Here is a 26,979-nt window from a genome sequence, read left to right as displayed (position 1 = left end):
GAGAGATCTCTCAAAACAAACAGCAACCTACACTAGGTGTGGAGCTCTTCAGCTGCATCAGCTGTACAGACATTCTTGGTCTTTCACAGAAACTGGACCAGTCAGAGCATTTTATATGACTGCTTTGCTTTCCAAGCACGTGCAGTACCTAACATTTCCCAAGCATTATGCAAACACCTACAGCTAATTAGAGACGGTTAACAAGAACATGCCCATATACTGAATTTCAGTGTTTTGCAAGGATTTTTCTTTTTCTCCCTAAAATAGGGAAATTCAAGGATCGAAAGATGCCAGAAAACATACCCTCTGAACTCTGGAACAGTACCTTCAAGGAGAAAGCCTTATTTTGGGATACCTACAATGCCAGTGTGTGTGTGAAAGAGCCAGCTCACCCTGGCCAAATAGGACTGGATCCAGTTTGTTGGTAACAGCTCAGAAGATGTTGCACACGCTGTTAGATGCAATTTCTATTCACAGCATACATCTACATTGTACATGCTCCTCCCCTGAACTAGTACTATGCTTCAGCCATGCCTCTAGGGGCTCTGTTCTAAAGAAAGCTACAGAAAAGAAATCACTAATCCCTTAATTAGGAGCACCCACTTCACCTTCCACAGGAATAATTCAGGAAGCCTGAATGTCACATAAGGCAAAAATTTAATAACTGAACCTGATTCAGATTGCTGGTTTATTTCTCTGTACCTAAACTCAGCTGTGCAAAGCTACTGAAGGGAAGTACTTAGTGTTAATTAAGAGCAGCTTCAGAAGCCACTCATCACCACCTTTTCAAAAGCCATTCTCTCAAATTTCTGATAGGAGCTGCGTTACACCAGCAAGTCGCCGATCCTAAATCTCCAGCACAGCTCCAGGAAAACACAATTAGGATCACTTTCTCTTCATTTTTCATAAACCTCTTGTTTAAGCCACAACAGCTTGGGGATTAACTGTACTTTCCTAGCTGAGCTACTTCAGTGCTCATAAGGTTAGAAGAGGAGCACACACCATAACCACTGAAGAGTCTGTTACATCTAAGGATCCATTCTGCCATCGTCTTCCACGGACTTCCCACACAGTGACTGCATCATAAAACAGTCCTACAAATCACACTGTCATTGATGCAAAGGTTACAGCTGAACACCTCTCTTCCTTCCTACTCCCAACATTTCCAGGTTGCTCTCATTAGCAGGAGTCATACACACAATTCCATATACATCCACTTCCTACAGTGGAAAGGAAAAGTAGTGCCCACCACCATCTTACCTGAGAGTAGAAAGGAGGCAAGCTCTTAAAGAACTGAGAGAAACACTACTGCATAAAACATTATTTCATTTCTCCAATCAGGTGAAGAGGGACTCAAGTAACAGAGAATAAAGATACTCAGATACCATGGTGATCATGGCCAGACAAGAAAGTAAATTAGCTACCATTATGATAATGACCTGGCTTTCTAGAAGAGGTAATTTGCATGTAGCAACTAAGCTGTAAAATAAAGATGATTTAACAGAATTGATGCCTGCTGCCTAACCTTACAGCCATAGAATAAGGAGCCGTGGCCACCAAAAAGACAGGCTTTTTATATTTGACTGTCTCTGCAGATGCAGGCGCAAAGTACCTGACCAGAGCTCCCTCCAGGTGTAATGAAGCCTCACTCTGCATTTCTTCTGGTAACACAACAGCTTGTGCACAATCTGAATACACCGTCTGAAAAAAGAGAGGGCAAAGGATTAACTGCATTGTATTTCCCAGCAATTTTACATCAAACCTGGAAACATTGCAGAAATCAGCAGCAGGGCAGTAGACAAACAAAAAACCCAACAAAGGAGGATGGGCCTCATGGTTTTGGGCTCCAGAAGGGAAGCAACATCCATAAGAATGAAGCAGATTAGACCAGAGAAAGAAGCCTGTACACCAGTTCAAGCTCAAAGTATTTAAATAATACTTTCTTCATTGACCTTACGTGAGGACCTCTACAGAAGGAGTTATCTAACTTGCAGGCTTCCTGTGTATGAGGTACTGCTACCAGATTTTGGAAAATCCAGTTCATGATGGAGCTTTTTAGCTTCTTTGGCCCAGCTGACAAGGCTAAAGGAACTTACACAGTGAAACCATAACTGCAAGACTTTCAGTTCACTTCAAGCTTAAGTATGAACTTAGGAATGAGCAAACAACACACCTACAAGTCTGAAATGTTTCATCATAAAGCTACATGGCTGTGAAGTCTCCAAATCCTACAAGCCTCTGTAGAATAGAGTATATAAGCTCTTAGGCACACAATCATACTCCAAAACCAAAAGAGAATTAAATATACAATATACCAATTAGAATTGCTGGCACTTGCCACCATTAGGGACAAGACAGAAAATATATTCAAATTTGAGTTTGTTAGACCAACCTATTTTAGTTATTGCCATCTAGAAAAAGAGAAGAGTTCGAATGAGAACATTTCTCCTTTTTTCCCTTACGTTCTTATTTCTCAAAAACATCTCATTAATACAAACATCTTTCTGAAAAGACACTGCAGAGACACTAAACGTCAGACAAACAGAGAAATCAAATCAAAAGTTTTTGCATAGTAGTTGTTCAAGATGAGGCGAAGAATTCAAAATAAAGCTTTAAAAAACCTTAATAGTATACAAATGGTATATGTTCATCTTTTCAGACTCCTAGATGATCCCAAAATTATGATGATGGGTTAAGGACTAAAACTCCTAACTTCAGAGGAATAAAGGTAAAATCGTTCATGATAGCAAGCATCACATTAAATGCTGTATTAGAAATTGGATTCTTGTAAATTCAAACAAGAAAAGAAAGTAAAAACACTATGATAGCAGAGACAGCTATCTTGAACAGCAACAGCTCCATAGAGACAGCTACTTCTGATGTTACTGGCTTTCCACTTATGGACCTGCCTGGCTTTAAGACTAGAACTGGCCTCTACAAAAGAACTATTTAAGGCAAGCCTCTACAAAAGAGCTATTTAAGGCAATAGACCAGCAGGAACTGGGCAAACATTGAAACATTTATTCGTAATTACAACAGTGTTACTGCAAAATACTCCGCAGACATATTTCAGCACTGATACCTACTGGCTGTACACAGTGACATATAGATTTCTGGGTGAAAGCAAGGCATGGAAAAAAAAAGATGAGGAAGGGCATAGCAGCCCTAGTATTCCTGCCTCAGGGGCCAGAGCAACAGCTAAAGCTCTACAGACTCCCAGACCACAATACTTTAGTCTGGAAGTTGCATCCATTCTGGTAGGGAGTCCTTGTTTAATCAGCTTTACACTAAGAATTCATAATATGTGTGACAGATAAAATAACACCTTTAGTGAAAGGAACCTGGATTTATCTTTTAAATATTAATATGTTCTCCATTGAGCAGCTTCATATTCACCTTTAAAGTGTAGTGCAGACAAATATGACACTATTTGTGCATTCAGAACACCCACTTTCTCTGCAATAACAGTGTCTGGTATGGGATGGTTTCAGACAGAAATGCAGTGTAAGGACTGCACAAATATGCCAAAAGGAATGGATACAGATGTCTACTGATGGTTGCTACAGCTCATTATATCCACTCAAAGGGTTTCTAGATGTGACCTTACCTTTGAGCCCAAACATTTCACATCTTTACCGTGAAATCTCAATGCACTACCTATCTACAATTAATTCTGTTATTGTCATTACAAATACATTTCTCACAAATGTGTAATTGAACTATATAACCCTTGCAAAGGCAATGCAGTTCTGAGGTTATCTGCACAAAATTGTAACATCCCTGAAGCCACCTTCAGGGAGAACAGCCCAACTATCTGTATCTCTTCTACAGTATACAGTGCTGCTCAAGTCTAAGGGAAATTCAGTGCTCTATGAACAGCCAGAACAAAGCCAATGATCTGCCTAAATCCTATTTCTGCCCTAATCCTGGTTCTGCCCTTCAGGCCAAATCAGAACAAAGCATTTTAAGAGCCAAGTGGGACGCAGCAAGTCCCTGTCCTCCTCTCCTTTTCCCCCACTATTGAGTTTTACCCGGACAAACTAGCAAGCTACTTCAGGCTTAAACCTCTTTTCCACTCTCCACGTTGCCTGCCAGGCCTCACATCAATCATCCTTTTTTTTTTTTTCCCCCCTCCCAAAACTGTCTTTTCAGTTTCTAGACCAAAAAACTCAGCTTCTGAGAAGCAGGGATTCTTGCAATGAATGCGCATTATGAAGGTTCTTTCAGATTGAAAAGCTCTTTGTATTTGATCAAGTAGATTAGGAAATCAGCCTGAAAGGTGGAAATTCATTTTGCTTTCAATTTTCCTGGCACACAGAGCATTTCAGAAGTAGAAAAAGTTGCTGGAAGAGTTCATGAAAAGCCATCCTGCTCTCCACCACCCACAAAACGTTATTTCAGCCAGAAGACTGTTACATGACTAGAATTCCATCCAAACTCAAACTTCAAATGAAACCAGGAGACATCCTACCGACACTTACATGTAGAGATCCATAGGAAATTCTTTCATCATGTGTGTCACAATGAACTCCACCATCAAATCTGATGGAAAAGAAAATGATAAAGTAAGTAGTGAGCTAGCCACAGTTAAATTCTAATAGACAGTGAGGAAATCAAACTAATCCCTTCCACCTTTCCTACCAGCCAATAGTCCTGCTTAGAAGAAACACATATTAATTTTTCTTTTGACGAAGGAGAACTAGACATCCTCTGGAATTAAAAAGTATACTGAAAACTTAGGGCATGTTTTCCACCAGTACTAGTCAAATGAATAATACACCATGAATCCTGATGCTTGGAATTGCTCTCATATTTCAAACCCTGTCACTAGTGGAAAAGTCCTTTGAGAAGCACGTTTTAGAAAATTATTCTCATCAGAAATAACACACAACACAGAGGTTTACTTTCAGAGATGTTACAGAGAATACCTATCTATCATCAAAATAAATTCTGAAGCAAGTACATCTAGGCTGGTCTTAACACAAACTACAGTTCTGCTTAAGACTCCTTCAGCAAATAAACAAAAAATGTCTCTTTAGGTTATCCCACTGTGAGTAAAGAACTCAAAAATACAATTGAAAAAGAGAAATTACTACAGTTCAGCCAATAAACACTAATCAAAGATGTGCGTGTTCTCACTTCAGCATAAAACGCTTAAGCTGTGCCACTGGTAACAACTGGGAGACATAACCTCAAAGGGTCCTAATAGCCCAGAAATATGACTGAATAGTGACAAAAAATAAGCCCAGGACAAAAGTACATGGTATCTGGGAAGTCTAGAATGATTCATTCCCTATTTGTTCCACTGTGCCTTCAACAAACATGAAAATGCTTTTGAAAATGCTATACTCCAAGACTGCTTCCATTTCATCAGGCTTAAAAGCCAGCCTCCATCCATCTCTGTATCCATTTATACTTTTGGCCTCCATGGCAATGAGTCTCATAATTTCATCATTCTCTGTGTGAAAAGCTTTCACCTGTGCCTCCATCCACAAGCAAAACCAATCCTTGATACTGACAACCCTATTGTTCTTTTTTTTTCCCCCCTCAGAAAAGGCTAAATGCCCAGCAAGACCTCCTCAACAAGCATTTGTCTTCTCCATAGGTTTGTTCTCATTTCATCATCTAGATGGTACTTGCGACCAGCTGTCACTACCATCACTTAAAACTCTGAATTTATTAATCATCTGCCCTCCCTACTGTTACATTTTCAGGGCCAATAGGCTTCTGCAAAACTTACTGCAAATGTACACAGGATTTCTAACTTCTCTGTGAGGCAGCCAAGTAGAGAGATGGACCGTCCATTGCTGGAAATCTCCTTACTTAACTGCCTTATTTTTAAGTCCATCCACCCCTTCTCTTAATCTACACATCTATTTCTGCTGCAGAACAAAAGATTCTTCAGGAAGCACGTGGGCACTCTAACAGTACTCACCAAGCACTGCACACACCAGCGGGCGACAGGGCAAGTTCTTGTCTGCTGCTTTCTTCCTATGCCTCATCGGCTTCAAACACACAAAGATGAAAAGAAGTCAGAATAAGCCTGAAGTGACATTCTGTGTATTACTGTATTTTTCATGCAAATGCCACCATCAGCACAGATTCCCTTTGTCTTTTTCTCCGACTGCTATCTCACTTATATTAGTTCTGAAGGCCACAGCTGAAACAAAATAATTTTGCTTGCTTTTCAGCACGCTGACCACCAGGTTTTTGTTATTCTAGGTGTGTAACTACAGGGCACTGTTATATCACAGAACAAAAAACATCACATAGCAATTTCTTTCCCTTGGAAACCTATCGATTTGCTCCTCACTCGGAAGTCTGATCTGCATTCTTAATAGCACATGCAGTATCAAATGGCTTTGGTTTGACTGCAGAAAGCCAGAAAGGCTAACTAGGCAGCAAATTTGCTGTTGAGTGGGAAAGACTAGCACCTTCACACTATGCTTATTTCTACCTTGGATTAGTAACACTTCCGAACACTGTTCCAGTGTCAGATGAGGTGGCAATCACCAGCACCGTAAGAACAGAATGCATCAAGTCAGGAGAAACACTCAGTTACCCCTATCTACAAAGCTCCATGAGCTAGATAAGGACACTTCCTCCACAGATACCTACAGGAAAAACATACAGAAAACATATTTTCCTCTTTGAAGCTGAATCCTCCACCCTCAGCAGAAAGCATAAGCCAAAATCAGAGAACTCAACGCAACTCCAACTGGCTATTAATATATCACACGAGGACCAATGCTTGCTGAAGGTTAAGGCAGAACGTTCTCTCTATCACAGATTTCCTCAGAGATCTCAGTACACAGCTCTTCTCCAGCTACACAGGTCTCTGAATTCACAACAATGCAACCAACTCTTTATCCTTTGAAGGAATTAGACATTCTGGGAGTGATTTTAAAATCATCCTCCAACTGCTGCATTTCTGACAGCACTTCCACATGCCTTAGCAATCTAGGTTAGATATATGCGACACAGTTTTCAGCATACAGGGACTTGAATCCCATGTTCTCATCCCAAAGAGAAAAATCAAAGCATCCACAGGAAAAACTCACCATCCTGTGCAGGTTTACTCGAAAATTCATGTTGTCATCATGGAGAAAAGCATTAGCATATTGATCCTATGGAAAAGAAGGAAAAAAAAAAAAAAAAAAGGAAAAATGATGAATAAAAAACTACCTGCCCACTAACTTCCACTTGCCTCTCAAACCACATGTGTTTCAGTGCAGAGCTCCCAATAAGCAGCTATATGCTGAAAACACCCTCAAAACCTCCTTTTATTCCCAGGCATGCCTTCAGTCCCACAAAGGTAAAATCTTCCTGATCTGAATTCCATGTCACACTCTGCACTATTTGCTATTTCCTTCAAGGTCTATTTTCTGTTCTATTTCTTTGCTCATCAAAACTGTAGACTGTGCAAGCTACAGCATCAAGATTTTAACAAGTGCTGTATAACGCACACAAGTCCCTGTAACTTTATCCACAAAGGTTTCTATTGGTTTTTCGATGCAGCCATCATGCCAGACGTCCCTGCACACATGTGCTAGCAAGTAGGTTGATCAGCTGTCCCACCCCTCAGGCAAAACTTGTTTCAAGCCCAGTTACAAATCAAACTATTACTCCAGGCAATGCACAGTCAGGTCAGGTATTAAATACACTCTCTAATATCAAAGCTGAAGCATGCCCCTGATACGGAGAAACAGCATTTCTTATATTATCTATGTGCCCACCTGAAGAAGGCACTTGAGAGCCAAAATCAATTATAAATATCAGAAACGCACCCTGAAGAAACACTACTTCACAATTCTCAAGCTGTATATCAATATTGCTGCTTTTTATTCTTTGCTAAGAATAAAAGATCTTTACTTGCGAGCAAGCAAAACGCAAATGCCCCACAGACTCAATCACCATTCAGGACAAGCCATTAGCCAGGCCATTACTGTCTGTTTCCCATAAGACTGGAGCACCTTCACCAGGACTGCTGACACAGACTGCTGATCTTCTCATCCTACTGCCAGCTTTCCTACCATTCTGTAACTGCAATACTCTTTCAGACTTATAAAACCCTTCTCTGGCAGATAAGATACAGCACTGCCCATGATTACCACAAGCATGAGACACATGAAAGACATTCACACATTACTCATCTAAAAGCACTTACTAGCTAAGTGAGACAGGCTTTAGGTTCACTATTTTCTCTCTTTGTCCCTGTGAGTTGGCTAAACCAAATAAAATGATCCAATTTTTAAGTATATTTTAACAGTATTGCATCAGGCTTATCAGCAAAACATTATGTGCCTGAGGGCCTCATTACTAACAGCCACTGTAGATCTTCAGCTCCCGGTGAACAGGAGGCAGGGGATGTGCATGCAGATAGGGCCCTGAAACACACCATCTGCTGAAGAGTCTCACAAGAAACCTACCTCTGCTATGCATGTCAGGATAATCAGACACAGCTTGCCACTGTGTAGCCGGTGCTCATCTGCAAAGAAGCAAAAACAATTCCTGCATGAGCTATACAAGCTTGGCAATGCTGACGAGTGAGAAAGCTTTTGCAATAGGAGAGTTTTAATACTTCTTCCTCACAATCGCTAACAGTGTAGGTACTCTCCACTGGGCACTCACCCTCCAGCCTGGACACTAAACCCCATGAAGTCTTCCCCACCGTTTCTGTGAACAGTCAAGTTCCTGATTTGAATCTCCATCGCCACGGTAAATATCAATGAGGCTTCTTTCTCATTCAGTTTTACTTTCACAGATACTCTATATAGTGGTGTTAATCTGCCTGCCTGCCACAGTGGATATGCACTTTTTATGTATATGTACTCTCTAAGGTAAGATGGAGAGACGTCAGTGTTGCTGTAGGTTATGAAACAAGCCAAGTTTTGGTAGAGGCACAGCACAACAGAACAAGCATGTCCAGAGTTCATGCTCTGAGCTTTAACCTCACTGCTGAGAGACATGACGTAGTTTGCCCTACGTAAAGCCATGAATGAAATGAAGTCTGCAAAGACTAAGCATTTTAAGCCAGAGGAGTCCCACGCTGGTCATGTCCTGCAACCAGCAACTGAACTATGCTGATTTCATCTTGCTATACTGAGTAAGAGGAGAAGAATTTTGAAATGGGAGTGTTAAAAATCTCTCCCATGTCTCTTTATCTCAGCTAGGGTAGAAAAGTTTTCTACCCTAGCAAAGCAGGAAAAATGGCTTCAAAGAACAGTGATACACTGGAGCCTTGTTATTTTCCTATCGTAAGGCCTCACTGTATATTTCTGTAGGTGCTGCTAACACTTCTCTCCGGGGACCATGCTGTAAAGGCTCCTGTTCCACACTAAGTACTCTGCTTTCAGCCAACACGTTGTGAAGATCATGCCACTTTCAGCAGTTATGGGGCAACCACGCAGGCAGTTACTCGCACAGACGCTCTGTACCTTCACAGCACTCTTCATTAAAGGAACAAAGCAGACCACTTCCCACAGGGAGATGTAGCAGTATGAACCCTACTTTACAGATGGGGGAAAAAAAAAATAACACAGAGCTTTTGTTTCTCCCAGTGCAGCTGCCTCTGACTGGCACAAGAGAGAAATAGAGAGGAGGATCTAGCAGAATGCTGTCTATTAAATTATGCTCTCTGGGATAGAACTGGAACAGCTGCCTAGTCCTGGAAGTGGAACAAGCCAGTCTCCTCTTTGTGTTCCCACCTGTCTCAAGACAGAGAGAAAATAAAATTCTCCTTTTCCCCCCTTGCTACTATACTGTTGTCAAATGCTTTCTTCTACACAAGAAAAAAAAAGGTAGGCAGAACCCAATATATCCTTACTAGAATTAATAGGCAGTGGTTTGGAAGGCACACTTGATTGATCAGTAGAACTACTGATACAAACTGCCATCTGTCACAGAGGCAAGGACATTGTCTATCAGCCACACAACCTTCAGATGTTTTACATACTAGCACCAAGGTAGAGAAAGAAGCATCATGCCCTGTCACATAACAGAATAAACTCATCTTTAGTTGGCTTGTTTAGCACAGAACCTCTATCAGATCTCATTCCATCTGAAACTAATCTAGTCTGGCAGTTCCTGAGGACCAATGCATATTTCCTGTACTACAGTGACTACTAAGAGCCACAGTTAAATTTAAAAACATAAAATTGCTCCATACACTTGGATCAGCAAGAGAAGCCCTGAAATAAGCAAATAAGAATAATTAGAGAGCTGGTACACCTACTCATGTGTACAATCTATAAAAAATGACTGAACAAAGATTGAGGCTGTTTAGTTTAAAGACAAAAGCAAGAGAAAACATGAAAGCAGACTTCAAATACATAACGGTTGTCACAAAGAAGAAAGAAATTATCCATTCTCAATATCCGTCCTGGGGAAGATAAGCAGTAATTAATTTAAATCACACTAAAGAACTTAGGATGCACATGAAGCTTTTTCACAATAAGGGTAGTTAAACACTTGAATAAATAGTCTAAAAATGATGCTCCTCTATCAGCATCTTATTCAACCTGTTAGCAACAACTCTCAGAAAAAAGAAAAAAAAAAAAGAGGTAGATCTGATTCTGCCTTGGTTCTGAAGGACATGCTAGACACTGCCATGAAGTACTGTTTAGTCCAAATTTCAATTATTCACCTTTTCCTCAAGTAGCTTGCATACTGAACAAGAACAAGACTGCCAGAAACAACTTCCTGCAAGTTCGTGCACGAGAAAACTCTCCTATACAGCGTGTTCTTTTACAAGCATTTATCACGTTCAATAATCAACAAATCATAGCTCTACGAAAGTCTTCCTACTTTTCTTCAGCTATTATGTTTAACTTAAAGCAGTGTAAGTTGGCAGTGGGCTGAAATACAGCAAAAAAGATCACATGTTATGTTCACGCTGGTCCTGCCCTACAATCACTGAGCACAAGAGGATCCTCAGGTACCTGAGCATCACCAAGCTTCAACTCCAGCAACACGTAATGAGCCCCATTCCAAAGTGATCAGAAGAATCAAGTATGAGACAGTATGAGAATGTGTCTCATCAAGCAAATGATTGTCAGTACAGTGAAGATCACTGCTGCCACGTTTATAATTAAAGATCTGCCTGTTTGACCAGCAAGTACCAAAGGACAAAGACAGTATTTCCTTCCAATGCGGAGCTTTGCCTCACGTGTCAGACTAAAAATTCTTTAAAATATAGCTATCCAGTGCACGATTTCCCCTCTCTGAGCAGGGGTTTGAAATCAGATATGCTGACAACTCCTGCACAGGGAAAGGCTTGGTTATTACGTACTGTGATTATTATTACTACGTTCTTCCCATAGTTGACTTCTCTTCTGTTTGCATTCATCCTCTCCTAGCCTTACATAACTGTTATCTCACAATAAGAAATCATTTTGTTTTCTCAGAAGGTGGAACCTTCAGTCATCCAAAAGGACTGCAGTTGGCTTCTATTTCTGGAGATGTGTTCCTATGTCCTCCCCATTTCAAGAAACACTGCTTGCAACATCAACAGAATTTATTTACCTTTTGTGTCCTGCATCACAATGGAGCTGTACTTCAAGAAGGTTATCAGCAAGTTGCTAGTTTGTACATCAGCATCCAAAGGTAGCTCTGCAGAGCTTATAACTGCAACAAAACAGATAAGACACACTTACCCTCCACAAACACAAAACAGAAGTATGCAGAGAACAAAGTCACAGACTCATAAGTCTGGGACAGAATCAACTTATCTAAAAGGTTACCCGAGTTCTTTATCCTGCTATATGATCACCCAGCAAAGATTTTGTTTTGAAGACTGGTACTACCCCAAAAATCTTTTCTCCTGCCCTAGGGGTAGGATGGGATGCTCTGCAGTGATGTCCTTCTCTGTCCTGCTCTACCCACTTCAGGAGAGATAAACCTGCTATTTTAGCATTCATCAATTTTCCTAACTTAGGGAGCTCAAGATATTCTCACCAATACCTAATTAGGTCCCGTATGTAATTCTACATAAGAAAAAAGGGTTTGATTTAACAGTGTATTTTACAATTCAAGATTTAAACCTCATAACCCTAGAATGATGTAAATAAGGTTAGTTACCCGTGGAACTGAAGGATATGCAGGCACAGGAAGATGCAAGGGATGAACCAAGAATAAAATGCAGGATTCTTAGAACTGAGCACTGAGAGACCCACTGCACAGTAAATAAAGGTTCTCATGAAGCTCAGGATTGTGTAATCCTTGAATACACAATCGTAGCCCTTGGAAACAACAGGCCAAATAGATCAATGTAACCTTGCTGTTCAAATCACATCAAAGAAATGATAATGGGGTTTTTAGCTTCTGAGAGCTGCACATCCCCAAGTTGTTTTAGTCCATCCAATCCTGAAAGTGCAGCACAACTAACACGTTGCTAGCATGGCCAGTTTGTTGGCAAAGTCCAAGCAACGACACTGAAAACTCTTTAATTCCCAGTGTTATGAATAGCTCAAGGAATTGACTAAAGAATTGGAAAAAACTTATTTATATCTCCACATGTCCTTCCAAAGCTGTTACAATGAACACAATGAATGACATTTAGATAACTATGGTGACAGGCACGCTTGATTTACATATTATGGACTAACACTTAGAAGAAAAAGTCTCATTTAAAGAAAAAAAGGAAATCGCTCTCAAGATCCTACCCTGCCTACCCTGGTTCATGGCACAGACACTGCATTTTTTACCCAAACACTCTGAAACTTTAAAAGGCTTTAATTCACATTAAAGGCTAACAACCATAGAAATTTCAAACCAGAATATGAACCCATTTTTAATTCCAGTCAGCATTAAAAAGTGCCTGAAAATCACAGACAAATTTCTACACATTGCTGAAACTTGGAAATAATTCAACCAAGCTTTTATTCTTTCAAATGCATGAAAAAGAAGAAAGCAACCTTTTCATTCCGAAGTCAAAATGCCTCTTACTAACTCTCAGCCACAGGCAAGTTTTAAAGCTGAGTTGCAAGACATGAGAAAATGAGGAAAATTCTGACATACCTTTAAAATAACAGCAGTACTAAAGAAATACCACTGAAATATAACTAAGCTGAGGTCAACAAAAAACAAAAATAATAATCATCACAGTGTAGAGATCATCAAGGTGACAGCTAATACAAATAAAGCACGCCTCCCAGTGTAATTCCTGCACGCGAAGATCAATTCCAGTCCTTAAACTTAGTAACCTTGCATGCAGAAGGAAGCCTCAAGCTCCTTAACATCACTGCCTCTGCTGAAAGCAGGATGGAGTTTTTGCTTTGCTTTTGTTTTTTGGTAAATAAATTAAAAAAAAAAAAAAAAGAATATGAGCAAGCTGTAGATGTGGTTAAGCACCAGTTCTTTCAGTTGTGTAATACAGTGTGGGCGTGGATACATTTGCAACGTACGTGTTGAACACAAGCCCACAAAATGCCCGTCCCTCCACATTTTATGTTGCACAAAATGTGTAGCACACAAGCACAGGGAGACTTGAGACATAGGGAGCTTTTTAACTGAAGCTTTTGATATCCATGGTAACCAGACAGAAGTCATCCACAAGGAGGATCATCTTTAACCAGGATATCAAATGACCTGAATAGCTGATATAACTAAGTAACCCAGGCTGCTTGGTCCCTTAAACATTACCAAATTATGCTCTATTCAAAGTGACTCTATTCCTCCTCTGAATTCTTTCTTCAGATCTATGTCATTAAAGTAGGTGGCCATTTGCTTTCTTCTCTTAAACTGGACTGCAACTACCCATGACAAACAAGAAGGGTTTTATTCTCAATTATTTTAAAGTACATTTATTTGGGCACATAACACCTCATTTAGATCTCAGCACAAGCAGTCATTTACAAACCCTGAGAGACGAAAGACAACGAGAGGGAGGAATATCTCAACTCCCAGGTTGGATTCAAATCCCAGTTAATTCAAAGCTGGGGACAAGTGCATTAATGGTGAACTGCGACTGTCTGTAAATCTGCTCCAATGACAAATAATCCCAGGCAGAGAAACTAGAAATACTCAAAAGCAAAAGCCTATGTAGAATAACTAACAGGTTGGGTGTGCCCTCACGCAGATACGGGGACAACGCTTTCCAGAAGGAACATCAACACAACCTCATTAAGAAATACACGAGGCAAAAGAGAAACTACACTAAACATCTTTCAAACAATTAAAATCGTGCCAAGTAACATTTCCTGCTTGTGTTCACTAGGGCAGATCTCCCCAGGAAGAGAACACCAGGTTACATCTGCACCAGACAGACCTCATTAGTTGCTATCTTGAGGAAGTGCTTCGCCAGCTACTTGTTAATTGTTCATCCCAGGAGATCATTACATTTCTTACCATCCGAAGAAGGTGGGGTGGTTCCAAGTGGAGTGACAGGTGTTGTTGGAATTGGACTTGTTGGTGTTGTCATCAGCCCCATTTCAGGATGGCTCTAACAGAAAACATAAATCCGAAACATACACAGGTTAACAGCTTCCCTGTGGCTAAGTCACACGGATCACTGCTTGTACTGTTCCACACTCTCACACAACAGACACATCTTCATGAAATATCAGGAAACTTCAAACTCTCCTCAGAAGAGGAATGCTACACTTTATAACCTTGGATATCTACAATTAAACTGTAAATCAATTAATTTACTCAGCAAAACATACAAATATATCACAAAACAGTAGCTGTCCCCAACAGACAGACAATATGCCTTTCTCCAGCACAGAAGGGGAAAAGGCAAGCAGAAGCCTACACTGCTTACAGCTTCTCATCACGCCAAAGACAACCCAAGGGTGTGCATTTGAAGTCCTCCTCTACAATCCTTTTATTTCTCTTCCTAAAAGCAAATTCTTCTACCCCCTTGCCCTCCACCTGCTCATATTCAAAGATGATGGCAATTTATTTCTTTGTTTCTCCCGTAAAGCTCAGACACCGGAGGAAAAGAATGCATAACATAAAGAACACTACCATTATTGATCCTCTCTGCTTCCATCAGTCAGTTACTCAGCCCATTTCATCTTTGCTAATAGTTGCCTGCCTAATTACTGCTTTGACTTTACTCTTTGTAAGCATCTAGATCCATCCAAAGATGGCAATCTGCCACGCTATTTTAAGTCTGCCTGCCAAGCAGAGCGTCCATTTCATAGGGCAAGTTTTACATAAATGTATCATCTGCCTTAATACATCATCACAATTTCAAAAAGGAAAGGGATAGAACTACTGGTTTGACATTAGTTCTTTCTTCACAAGTGGATAGCTTCCACACTGTCCTTGAGTATCTCATTTTATGAGCAACCATAAATACATGTATTTTATGAGAAGCACAGACATATACTACACCAGTCAAAGGCAACTGTAAATTACATGTACTAATTGAAAATTTAAGATCCAGTTTTCCATTGAAAATCTTACATAAAACATGTTTGCTTTCATATATTTTGCTATGGTGTTTACCTTCCCTTTCCCAAAAATTAACTGTCAGTGAAGAGATAATAGTGCCACCTAGCAGCAAAAACTGAGGACCAACAAGCTGGTAAACACAAGAACAATTAACACTTCAGGCATCATCACAGCTATACCTCAGCTCTTCCTATGAGCTCTCATAGGAGCAGGTAGTCATTCACACAGTCCCTCTTTCAGCAACAGACACAAACAAGAGCTCATCACTCATCAGCTTTCGTGAAGTTTCTCAAAAGACAGTATGCCCTACCTCGACCTCTCTTAAAAGAGGGATTACAGGCAATTCACCCAAGAACAACATTAGAACCAAACTTCAATCAGAGCCACTAAACAGTGGCTGCTTCAGCTACCACTTTCACAAATAACTAGCTTATTTTTTCATTATTAATGCAAGAGCTTTTACGCCAGCTGCTCTCTTCCCATTCTCCTCTCATCCCTCTTCTCCCTCAGGGATAACCTGGCCACATAAAGGCCTGAATTGGTATTACACAACTAGAAGCAGAAGTCTCTCGGAGGCAGTTGGAATGAACAACTGCAAAAAGCAAAGAACTTGAGCGAATTAACCAGCCCCAGAACAGAAGCTTTCTAAAGAGTTTGTAGTTCTGCCTATCAGTCTTCTGCCATCAACACCACTGCCAGGAGCTCCCCAGAGGCCCACTCCCTCCTTTGTGCCACATGTCTAGCTAGTAGCATATTACACAGAGTGACAGAATCACAGGGGGTGGAAGACACTTGAAGAGATCCAAGCCCCCTGCTACAGCAGGTTCCCTACAATTGGCCACACAGGTAGGCACCCAGATGGGCCTTGAATATCTCCACAGAAGGAGACCCTACAGCTTCTCTGGGCAGTCTGTTCCAGTGCTCCATCAGCCTTACTTGAAAGTTCTTCTGCATGTGTTGCTGCACCCTGATGAGGTGAAGTAGCTGGGGAAAGGCCTTAACCGTTTTAAGGTGTTTTTTTTTCCCCACAGATTACTAGCAGTACTTGAAAAAAACAAAACTACCATATTAAACTGTAATGCCTTCTCAAACTCATCAAGCCATTCCTACAGCCAGCCACAGCACCATCATCAGATCAGACAGACTCAGTATTTCTCCCTCATGGTGACTGTCTTTGCAAATTCATACACTGATTAAAAAAAGCATCCAGAGGTCTGTGTTCAGAGGTACAGGGCAGCCCCCATTGCTTTTCAGAACACTGCTATAGCTCTGCTTCTTTACCACGAAAAGCACAAGGAGAAGTGCTCTGTTGTGACAGCAGTCATTGATTAGTTCCTAAGTGAAGGATACCTACACAAACAACAACATGTGGTGTGTGCACATCCAGACAGAAAAATTAATCCAGCTTGGAGCCGGATCAGCTTCTTTCCCTCATCTCTAATTTATCATGTGTATGAACTGCTCCAATAGCTGCAGCACTCTTACTGCCACAGTCAACTCACTGCATCCTCCTGATGGCATTATCACAAAACATAGAAAGAGCTCTACACAGTCCTTCCATCCAGTGGGAAAAATGGCTCCTAGCACAAGCTGTGCCCTCAACACTTCAAGCATTTTTTGGCAAGGCAGGAAGCATCTCCTAGAAATAAATCCAGTCCCTGGTTTGTTTTTCATCCTTTGTGCCCACATACATCTGTGACAAGCACCCAGAGGGGGAAAAAAAACAAAAACAAAAAAAACCCAAAACTTATCTTTTCACCAATTCAATTACTGACTTTTTAATTTCAAAAGACATCTAATAGAAAGAAAAAGGCAAACATAGTACTGAAACTCACTTGTGCCAGAACTGTAATGAAGTTCCGGTTTAAGTGGACAGCTTCATAGAGGGCCAGAAGGATTGCTTCATTAGTTCTGTGGAAAGGACACAGACAAGAGCAGAGTTAATTAAGGGCTAACTCCAGATGAGAATCCTGAGAGCAAAGCTTCTGAAAGAATATTTTTTTCCCAACCATTTTAAATTCTGCCCCTGCAATCCACTATTTTTCATTATTAGTAGTACTGAGCAGTGCACAAATACATCTATTTTTAGATTTCACAATAGTCACTGCTCTTCTCCTGCAGAATGTCTTCCTTGTTACTCACTCTCAAGCAATGTTTTCGTCTTTAAAGCCCTTTCTTTTCAGGGTAGAGGTCTGCACAGACACAACACACCCTCGTATTTACCACTTGCCCCTTTTATTTGTTTTGTTACACTGAAACAGTTCCATGATGGGGAAGATCACGTTGATCAGAGCAGTGAATTGTCACTCATTGTGCAAATAACATCTGTACACTTACTGGACTGATATCTTCTCATCAGCATCTGCTATGAACATGCTGCCCACCTATGGAGAGAAAAAGTATAGCAGAGGAGGAATTTTTGAAAGTTGTTGAACAACAAGAGAGAAGACATAGATTTAACTAAGCCAGAAATGCCCTGTGAGATGTGTTCTCATCCACAGCACAAATGTAACTTACATTCCAAAACCAGTGAAATACAAATGGGAAAGTTCCACAAAGGACAGAACAGGATGATCATATACAAGCACATTTTTTGTTCTTCTGTAGCTGCCCAATGCTTAATCTGTCAAGTCACAAAAAAAACCTGTGTATTTTAAATCCTAACCTTGATTAGCCTGTGGTTCTATGACAGGACAACAGACAACTTCCTGCCAGTGTGCCCCAAAGCACAGCAGTTCTTCCTACATCATTCCTGACACATAGCTGTCATCACTGAACTACCCTTATTTTTGAAAGCACTTTCTCATCCAGACAGCAATAAGCTCCTCAGAATACAGTTACCTCAGCTGTATTTGGTTTAGATCATATCAGTGCATCCTTCCTACAAAAGTACATTCTAAGCTGAGTTTTTGGAAACTCTCACCCACCTGCTGAACTTCCAGGAAGTTCCTGTTTTAAGAATAGAACAACACTGCATCCTTGCTTACCATATTAGTTAGGGCTGAGAAGAAACCACTCTGGTGTTCCTCTTCTTTATCTTTGTATTGCCTGAACAAAGAAATCAGGATGAAGCTTCAAGCTTAGAAAGGTAACTACAGTTTTCTTCTCTAAATCCCCACACTACAACTTTATCTGATTTGGATGTAGGTGGGAGAAAGTTCCAACATTCAAAATTCCTTTTTAAGAAGCCAGTAAAAGAGGAGGAGAGGATATTAAAATATCTGCAAACTGTTTAGAGATAAAGTGAGGGTGCTGAAAAATGTGACTCTGAACAATGGCTGTGCTGTTACACAGGATATATCCAGTCTGGACTAACACTAGGGGTGTATCAAGTGACTTCACAAATTTTGTCTTGAACTAACCACACAGTATCCTACAAACCACAGCCTGTAACTACAGGGTACTTTCATTTCAATTACCATCAGATAGGGTAAACCACACGTTATCACCATGGCCAGGAGAAGCCATGAAGACCATTAGACTGGTTCATGGCCCAATCCTGTTGGATCCTATATTCATCTCCCCAGAAGATGACAGGTTGAAAGGTGGTTCAATGAACTGCTCTGCTGACAGCTGTCTGTTCCTACCTGCCTTACTTCCAGGGCTTATTAGAAAGCACAAGGATGTTCCTGAACAGTCTAGTAAACATGACAACATAAGCAAGCATCAGACCGTGCACAAAGACATGGTCCAGAAACATGACAGCAGTCACCACCCATGGCAGGAGACCCTTGACTAGGACTGGATTTGGAACAAGAAGTCAACAAATAGGTTGGACATCTCAAATTTAAGCTCTTTGCTTCAGGTGACCTTGAAATGGGCTAGCAGAGTCACATGGCCATTTATTCTGTCTTTCATAAAGGAATCCAATTACACATTCTGCAGCATGCAAAGAAAACAATCCTAAAATTCCAGAAAGGGGAAAAAAAGATAAGCAAACAAACCACAGCCCAAAACAACTTTTGTCAGAATAAAAGAAGGTGAGTGAGTGTAAAACAAAAAACCCACTAAGTTTAATATATTTACATGATTTGTTGACTTGCGTCATCTTGCAGATATATCTGTAACAGTGTACATTCAAATGGAATTAAAACTACTTCCTGGATACTTTTAGAATTCTTCTGCCTCCAAAAAAACTTAGGATTACTCACGTAAAACTGCTGCGTATTGCCAAATTTTCTGAAGAGATTTTTTCTTAGAAAAACTTAGATATTTTGTATTTTTACTTATTAAAGTGACATTGGGAACGTGCCATCCCTCCTGCGGCTTCCTGGCTCTTTTCTCAGAAGGAGTTACTGCTGCCCACCGTTTGCAAGTATACATTACCTCTGATCTGGCACGTGAACAGCCCTGGATAGATCTGTTTGTAGAGCAGTTTTCAGTTAAATAAGAGAAGATCCCAGCAAATGACTTATCTTTTCTCCTGGGCCATAAGATTTTACACAAAGTTCATAGAGGTAAAATCCATGACAGGAAAAACATACAATAGAAATCTTCCCCTTCAGCAAGATCTGTCCTGAAGCATATCAGCACAGCTGGTACAGATGTATTTATACTTACAGTGACAACAACTGAGCAGAAGTACCTCGGAGCATGAAACTATTCCCTGCCTCTGCAGCTGCATCAGGACTGGTAAGGGACTAATACGTTTACTCATAAAAGTATGTTGAAATGGAATGCAATTAACATGCATTTGAAAACAAGAGATGGTAATGTTTTACCTGTTGTACTCTGATAAAGCCTGGGCAATTACAAGTCCCATTCCCTGCAAGAAGAATTTAAAAAGGTTTATATTACAAATTGTAAAGCAGGAAAACAAACACTGAACACACATTAGCATCCCTGTCCCCAAAGATACCACAGTATGATGCTAAGAATTCCCCCTGCAGCTGTTTGAATTAATAAGATACACTTATACAACAAAAGCATAACCTAAAAAAAAAAAAAAAAGCACGAAAATTTAAAGTTGAATATCTATTTATCTAAGTTCAGAGGAGAAAGTTTATTCTCCTTGGGCCACCAGGCATACTTTACTCAAGAAAACTCAAAGTGGCACCAACTCCAGAAGGAAGTGCGTGTTAGAGGAAAGATATGCAAAGGTTCAAAACAAAGGCCATACACACTAATGACCTTGCCATTTCTTGTCAACAGCCTCCACCACTCCACAGTTACTGGTCCTCCTTCTCTGACAAGCTAATTAAATTAACTCAAAATAGTTGCTCTCATCCTTCAGTTAGAACAGAGTTCACTTATACTTCATGCCTAAAGGGAATTTCCAAGTCCTAGCTGGTAGTGCACTGACATTTTGTATCGAGGCTTAAATACAAAACTTAGGCAGCATCTACAATGTAAAGTATGTCTGTTAACTCTTGATTTGGGAGTTACAGTAAATGAATTGAGGACTTGTAGAAATGGGGTAACACAGCACTGCAGAGCAGATGCCCTTTGGCAAAAGCCATCTTTGGTAAGCAACAGCAAGGAACACACATGCATTTAACAAATGTCTCATAGACCAACCTTAGGCTGTTCTTTGCTACCTAGTCTTTTAACCACCTCATCATTTAACTGATGAACAAACTGTCCAAATCCAGAGTTACCTGACATACAATAGTGCAGTTAGGGCAGAAACCCACCGTACAGGTGCTCTTTGCAGCAGCACTGCTCCCAGATCCTCTTTGCACCAGACATTAAGATTGCATTTGTTAACCTCTCACATGGAAAAGCATCCCCAGCAGCACCAAATAATTAAGTCAAATACTCACGTTGAGCGTGGCCTCATCATCTACGATAGAGAGCTTCACAATGTAAGGATTCACTGACTACTCAGCAGCAGGAGAGAAGAAAGAAAGCAAACTGGTTTTAAGTTCAGCCTTCACAGGAAAAGAAACCATTGCTAGTATCTTTCAAAGGCAACCTACCCACCTGGGAAAAATCTCCCTCCCATCTCACAAAGCAGAATGCACACAAAGCACCACAAGTCACATTGCACGGTACGGCTGCTATGCCTTCTCCTTACCTGCTCAGCCAGGCAGGCTGCTGATTTCATTGACAAGAGATGGAGACTCTGCTCCTTTGCTAGCTGGACTGTCATCACTGAAAGTGGAACAGCTGTCCTGACAGCCTGTTATCAGTGACACACACACTCAGCAGGCACAAGCAGTGAAGCTGGGACTCAACATCACTGTTCTGATATCTCTCTTCTGCAACACCTCACAAAGATCGCTTAAAGGAAGGAGGACTCAGGAAGGCATGACAACATTACAGACTCATCTGCTGCAGGGTTAGAGCGCAACACTTAACAGCTTATACCACGGAGAGCCAGAAGTCTCTGGAGAATATAAATTCCCTGAACTAAGCTGAACAAAGCACACAGACTCCATCTATAAAGATAAGGCTTAATAATTTAGGGAGCATTTTAGATTAGCAATATACATTTGTTTTTCTTTGTGTCAGTGCAAAGTTAACAAGATTGACTTGGAACTAGGACAGGGAAGAAAAGATTTGTCTGTGCAGTAAGTCCAAAATGGGTGGGATGAGCAAAGCACAAAGCATGCACCAGATAGAGTCTTACAAGTTAAGCAGTTACCTGATTATTAAGCTCAAGGCTTAACAGAAAGTTAAAAATCAGGCTGATCAGAAAAAACACACTCACAATTATTCTGTGCTTTAGGAGAATCAGATTTTCTCTTTGGTCCAGGGAAAAAACTGATCAGAACACCTGAAAGCTCAGTCTGTCACAGCCTGCACTATCTGCTGCCTCAGCAAATAACACAAAACTCACACAGAACCCACAGAATGTGTGCATGAAGCACACAAAGAGATTTCCTAGAGGCTGGAGGAGAGGCTCCTATCGAATAACAGTATACGCTTCTTTCTGTGCAACCATGATCTTCTGCCATTTAGTCTATGTCAATAAAGCAGAAGCAAAATTCAAAAATCTGTAGTTAAAATATAGCTTCAAATTCATTCTTTCAAATGCACCTTAATTTTGCTAATTTTGATCATTATGTTGTTCTCATTATATCACGAAGAGAAACTCAGGCCAAGCCTCTCCATCCCACAGCTCACACAGAAGATTGGTCAACCTGTGATTCATGACCAACAAAGCAACAAAGATTTCCAGACAACAGACAGCAGGGCTATGGTGGGTTAGGGGCAGTGGGGTTTTCCAAATTCCCAGATAAGCAAACTGGGAGATACTGCACTGACCAATACAAACAGGCTACCATGAGACCTCAACAAATATTCCATACCATCACAGAACGGATAGCGAGCAGGTTCCTTGTCACCCCCAGCCTGTGAACAGCTCCTCATGCTCTCACTGCCCTCGACTCCCCGAGATGTGTGCTACATGTCATCTGCCTAAGAGCCAGTCGTTGCAAACAGTTACTGCCTGCTCATCTGCGATGAATCTCAAGCACCCCTACGCCCTCCCCCCATATTCCCTGCCTGCTTCCAATCCTGTTATCTCAGTTTCCTTAGCTTTCTTCTCACTGGGAATTGCTGCAAAATATTTGGAAGTCTAAATTACACCTGCCACTCAGCAATGCATGCAAACACACAACAGTCTTGAACAGGGGCTGATAAGCACCTTGAAAACTCTAGAGTGTGTCAATGAAGTGGTGACACAAACTTAAAAACTCCGCCTCCAACTGCCTCCAGAAAGAAAATGAAAATATGATCCTCATCTCTTCAGAGAACACACTGCCACCAGAGAGTAAATATTATAATACTAAGGTCTTCTCTTCAGTAAAAAGGTACAGACACAAACTCCCGGAACGCAGGAATACTCAAGATGTCCTCTACGAGCTCCCCACCACACACCAATAAGCTCAAAGAAACAAAGGTGGAAGCTGGAGGAGATTATTACCAAGTAATTTCTAAAAGATAAGCCAGTTAAAACCAGATCAGAACCATAATCCACAAGCAAGGCGTGTCATACAAATTGAGAGCTGCGTGAAGGAGCACACAGATGTGGCAGAGGGAGTCGATCTTCCCTAACTCTAATGCATCTTAGGCTCTGGTACAAACCTATGGGAAGCAAATTTTTGGTAAGAAAATAAAGCAGGAAAATAAAATAAATAAATAAATAACTAAAATCAAGCTACCCATACACAATCTCTAGTTAGATGCTTAACTTCTTTTCATGTCTGTAACACAAATGAAGCCAGAGTCCACTTGATTATCCCCTGCAGGATTTTCCCCCTGAACATTCATTAGGGATGATTCAGCAGCTCTGCCTCCAGCGCTGATGAGGCCATCTCCTCTGCAGGCAAGGCATCGTGCAAGGAACTGGAGCTTGAAAAATGACTCTTCTTGTTAAACAGATACATTCAAAATCATTCAAGTTCTGTAAGGGCTTTTATTTTAATAATTTCATGGCTCTAGTATTTTTAAGTCTCTTCTTCAGCAACTGCTGGAATCACAGAATCAAAGAACTGTAGGGGCTGGAAGGGACCTCTAGAGATCACTGAGTCCAGCAAAGCAGGCCCCCTACAGCAGACGACTATATCAAGGCAACTAAACATGAAGGGCTGTCTGATACACTATAGCTGACAGACAAGCACAGAAAAAAAAAAAAATGTTTTCACTCCTTTCTTTTCAGTTCTGTCTACTGATGGACACAATACACAATTCTACTGGAAAAAATTAGCACCTAGATGTTATCTAGGAATCAATCTATTGAAAAGTCACTGCTTGATTTATGTTTTAAGTTGCTATTCTAGCAGACATCTCTTACAACACTGAGAGAAGGACACAGTGAGTTACTCTTTGATGCAGTGTTTCCTCTGCTTGGCATCCTTTTGAGCAGTTAGTTTCACCATTTCCCAATGTAGTCAACTATTTAATGCTCCTTTCATGCTTCTCTCACACACATCAAGGTAAAAAATATTTTCTCTGAGATAGGGAATGGGATTATTAAACCAAAAAATACAGCTGAAGAGTACATAGTTGTCACAAGTTTTGAGAATGATTAGGTTTCAGATCAGTGACATTTCCTTCAAAGTCCCATGTAAAGACACACAATTTTTACTCCTAGAACAGAAGTTACTGAGCAAACCAAGATCACAGCTACACTGGTAATGAAGACATGGACAGATATTCCCCAGGCAATTGGAAGGGAAGCTAGAAAATTATGACAGACATCGCTTATAGTGTGTGACACTTATAACAGGCAGTGTCAGGCAACTGTCCTATAAAACCCTCAGCTGAGTTGGTTTCAACCTTACCAGATAGAACAGTGAAGCTGATTTTTCCCTTACCCCACATCTTAAGTTGGACTGGTTTGCTGTCTTTTTGGCTCCTTTTGTAAACATCAGCACAAACCATCAGTTGCTTTGGTTGTACAGTTTAAAATCATCTGGAAAAACATTTTAGCAGCAATGGACCCCAACATTACATGGCTAAAAAAGTTACTGCAAAGAGCAGAGGACAGCTCTTACGTACTCACAGCACTCTGCCTTACTCAGGAAATAAACTATAGCACACAGGGAACTTCTCAGGGATGGGATGAGACGGGTCTATCTCTTCTGACCTGAATGTGTAAATGAATACACTGTAATTAATGAGGAAAGAAGTTACTTAGTATGGGTAGGTTGCAGTTGGACTTGATGATCTTGAAGGTCTTTTCCAACCTGGGCAATTCTATGATTCTGTGATTCTATACTTTGCTCAGAGGACAAGTTAACTAGGTAAGATCTTGGACGGACGTAGCAATCCCAATTTCAATTCAGTTTTCCAGCTGCAGGCGCAAAAACTGCAGTGAGAGCCCTGGTCTTCCCACTGTGTCCTCATCAGTAACAATACCCAGATTGTTCTCACGGCCCTATGCTGAAACCAAATTGCATGCTCCTGCTCCATGTTACCATGGCACAGATTGAACAGTCTGTAGTTCTGGATTCAGACAACACCCACGGGAATGGGAAATTAATAGGAATTGCCTTGTCACTGAGAGCACTCTGTGCCTTCACCTTTTCTCCAAGTCTATCCATAATTCAAAGTGAGCTGAATCACAAAATCACACAAGTTCCCCCTACTCAATTTTTCAACCAAGAAGAAGATATTCCAGAACTTTTCCACATTTTCTACCTGTCAGCCTACTCAGAGTAGAATATTGCTAATTGCAGGAGTGCGGGGGGGTGTGGTAAGGAAGAAATAAAGACCAATCATTCGAGCATCACTCCTCCTGCAAAGAAAAGCAAACGCCAACTAGGTGTTTTTTGACATCTGAAGTGTTTCTTTTCAAGGTGATAAGCAGAGCAAAAAAACCAGAGTGGAATATGTCACAAAGTAGCACAACCAGTTTATAAAAGTAAAGACGAATAAAGCTTCTCAGAGGAGAATCGGGCAAAGGAGAAGAGTCAGATTCCTCCTGGAAATGCTACTGCTCTGATGCTTCAGTTCATTCTTTGGTCACATCTTCAGCATGTCTTCTGGAGATCTACATTCTCTCAGTCTGCTAGTCAGGTTCTGAATCACAAATTCAGTCTGAAGCCCAAGGTGACTGACAACTAATTTTACTTTGGAGATAAGACATAAGCAGTGTCACACACCAAGAGGCAAGCACGCAAGTTGTGCACAACACAAACTCTTACAAGGGAACCTTCCCTAGGATACCTTCAAAAAGGAAATGAGCATCTCCTAGGTAGCTTCTCGTGCACGCACAAAACAAACCGTACATTAAATACACTTGATCAGACACACACACATCAGAGACAGATACAATTAGCATAAAGGACTGCCTCACGAAGTTTCCATAACTTTGATAAAAGCTACCATCTGTATTGCTAAAAAATATACTCTAGGCCTTCTTAATAACCCAGAGGCCAGTACAAAATAACTGAGAGAAGAAAGATTTCTGTTACCCATAGACTTACCTCATACTTTCTGTAGTTGACCAGCAAGGCAAGTAGGACAACAGCATCATAGCCGTGCTCCCTGCGACTAAGTGGGCTGGACAGAATCTGAAATAAAGACTTGCATTACTCTTTTCAGGCCTGCTTCAGGAAGCTTGCAGCGACATACACACACGGCAGTAAAATGTACGTACAAGAGCAAATTATATCCTGAAGAGGATATTTATGACTTAGGGAGCATCAGTGCTTCCGAGAAACATTGCACAGAGGGAAACTTACTTGTCACAGGCAGAATGTATGCAGGCTTTCTGGGCAAAAAGCAAATACATTTCTCAACACCACTGGACATCTCAGTGCAACTACGACATTCTGTGTTTTCCCAAATCCAGCTTCAGTTGTAAAAAGTATGATTTACCAAAGAGCAGAAAAAACCTCCATACATCCAGACTGCCTTTTGAATCAAGTTTCCCTAGTAAAGGAAGCTTCTGCAAAATTAGCCCATAAATCCATTCAGCTTCCAAGGACAAATGACTCAAGTGAAAATGCCTTAAATACTCAGCAGTGACTAAGAACAGCAAGGAGCCATAGATTCTAATTATTTATTTTATTTACTCTAAATAATTATTTTGTACCTATTCACCACGCTATGAACGGAAGCAGCACACACTGCCAGTTACTTATGCTGCACTGAAAAGGCTGAAAGCAAACATAAGACTGAAAAAAA

The 26,979-nt window shown here is 40.7% G+C and overlaps 1 protein-coding gene across 3 annotated transcripts in view; it reads right to left on the bottom strand.

Annotated features, from left to right (window-relative positions):
• ARMH3 (armadillo like helical domain containing 3) overlaps positions 1-26,979 on the bottom strand; it is a 106,618-nt gene that overhangs the window by 69,927 nt on the left and 9,712 nt on the right. For all 3 annotated transcript variants that reach the window (XM_085229147.1, XM_003208068.5, XM_085229148.1), the window contains exons 8-20: positions 26,277-26,363; positions 21,162-21,218; positions 20,121-20,164; positions 18,387-18,447; positions 17,737-17,783; positions 17,235-17,310; positions 14,347-14,440; positions 11,524-11,625; positions 8,430-8,488; positions 7,062-7,127; positions 5,936-6,005; positions 4,482-4,542; positions 1,613-1,701 (exon numbers count right to left, since the gene is read on the bottom strand). In XM_085229147.1, coding sequence (XP_085085273.1) covers positions 1,613-1,701; positions 4,482-4,542; positions 5,936-6,005; positions 7,062-7,127; positions 8,430-8,488; positions 11,524-11,625; positions 14,347-14,440; positions 17,235-17,310; positions 17,737-17,783; positions 18,387-18,447; positions 20,121-20,164; positions 21,162-21,218; positions 26,277-26,363 — 913 coding nt within the window. The remainder of the gene's footprint in view (positions 1-1,612; positions 1,702-4,481; positions 4,543-5,935; positions 6,006-7,061; positions 7,128-8,429; positions 8,489-11,523; positions 11,626-14,346; positions 14,441-17,234; positions 17,311-17,736; positions 17,784-18,386; positions 18,448-20,120; positions 20,165-21,161; positions 21,219-26,276; positions 26,364-26,979) is intronic.

This window comes from Meleagris gallopavo, chromosome 8, assembly GCF_905368555.1.
Source record: "Meleagris gallopavo chromosome 8, MGAL_WU_HG_1.1, whole genome shotgun sequence".
Classification (NCBI taxonomy): domain Eukaryota; kingdom Metazoa; phylum Chordata; class Aves; order Galliformes; family Phasianidae; genus Meleagris; species Meleagris gallopavo.
The sequence above is the reverse complement of the archived record's forward strand: the minus strand, read 5'-3'. Positions and strand labels throughout refer to the sequence as shown.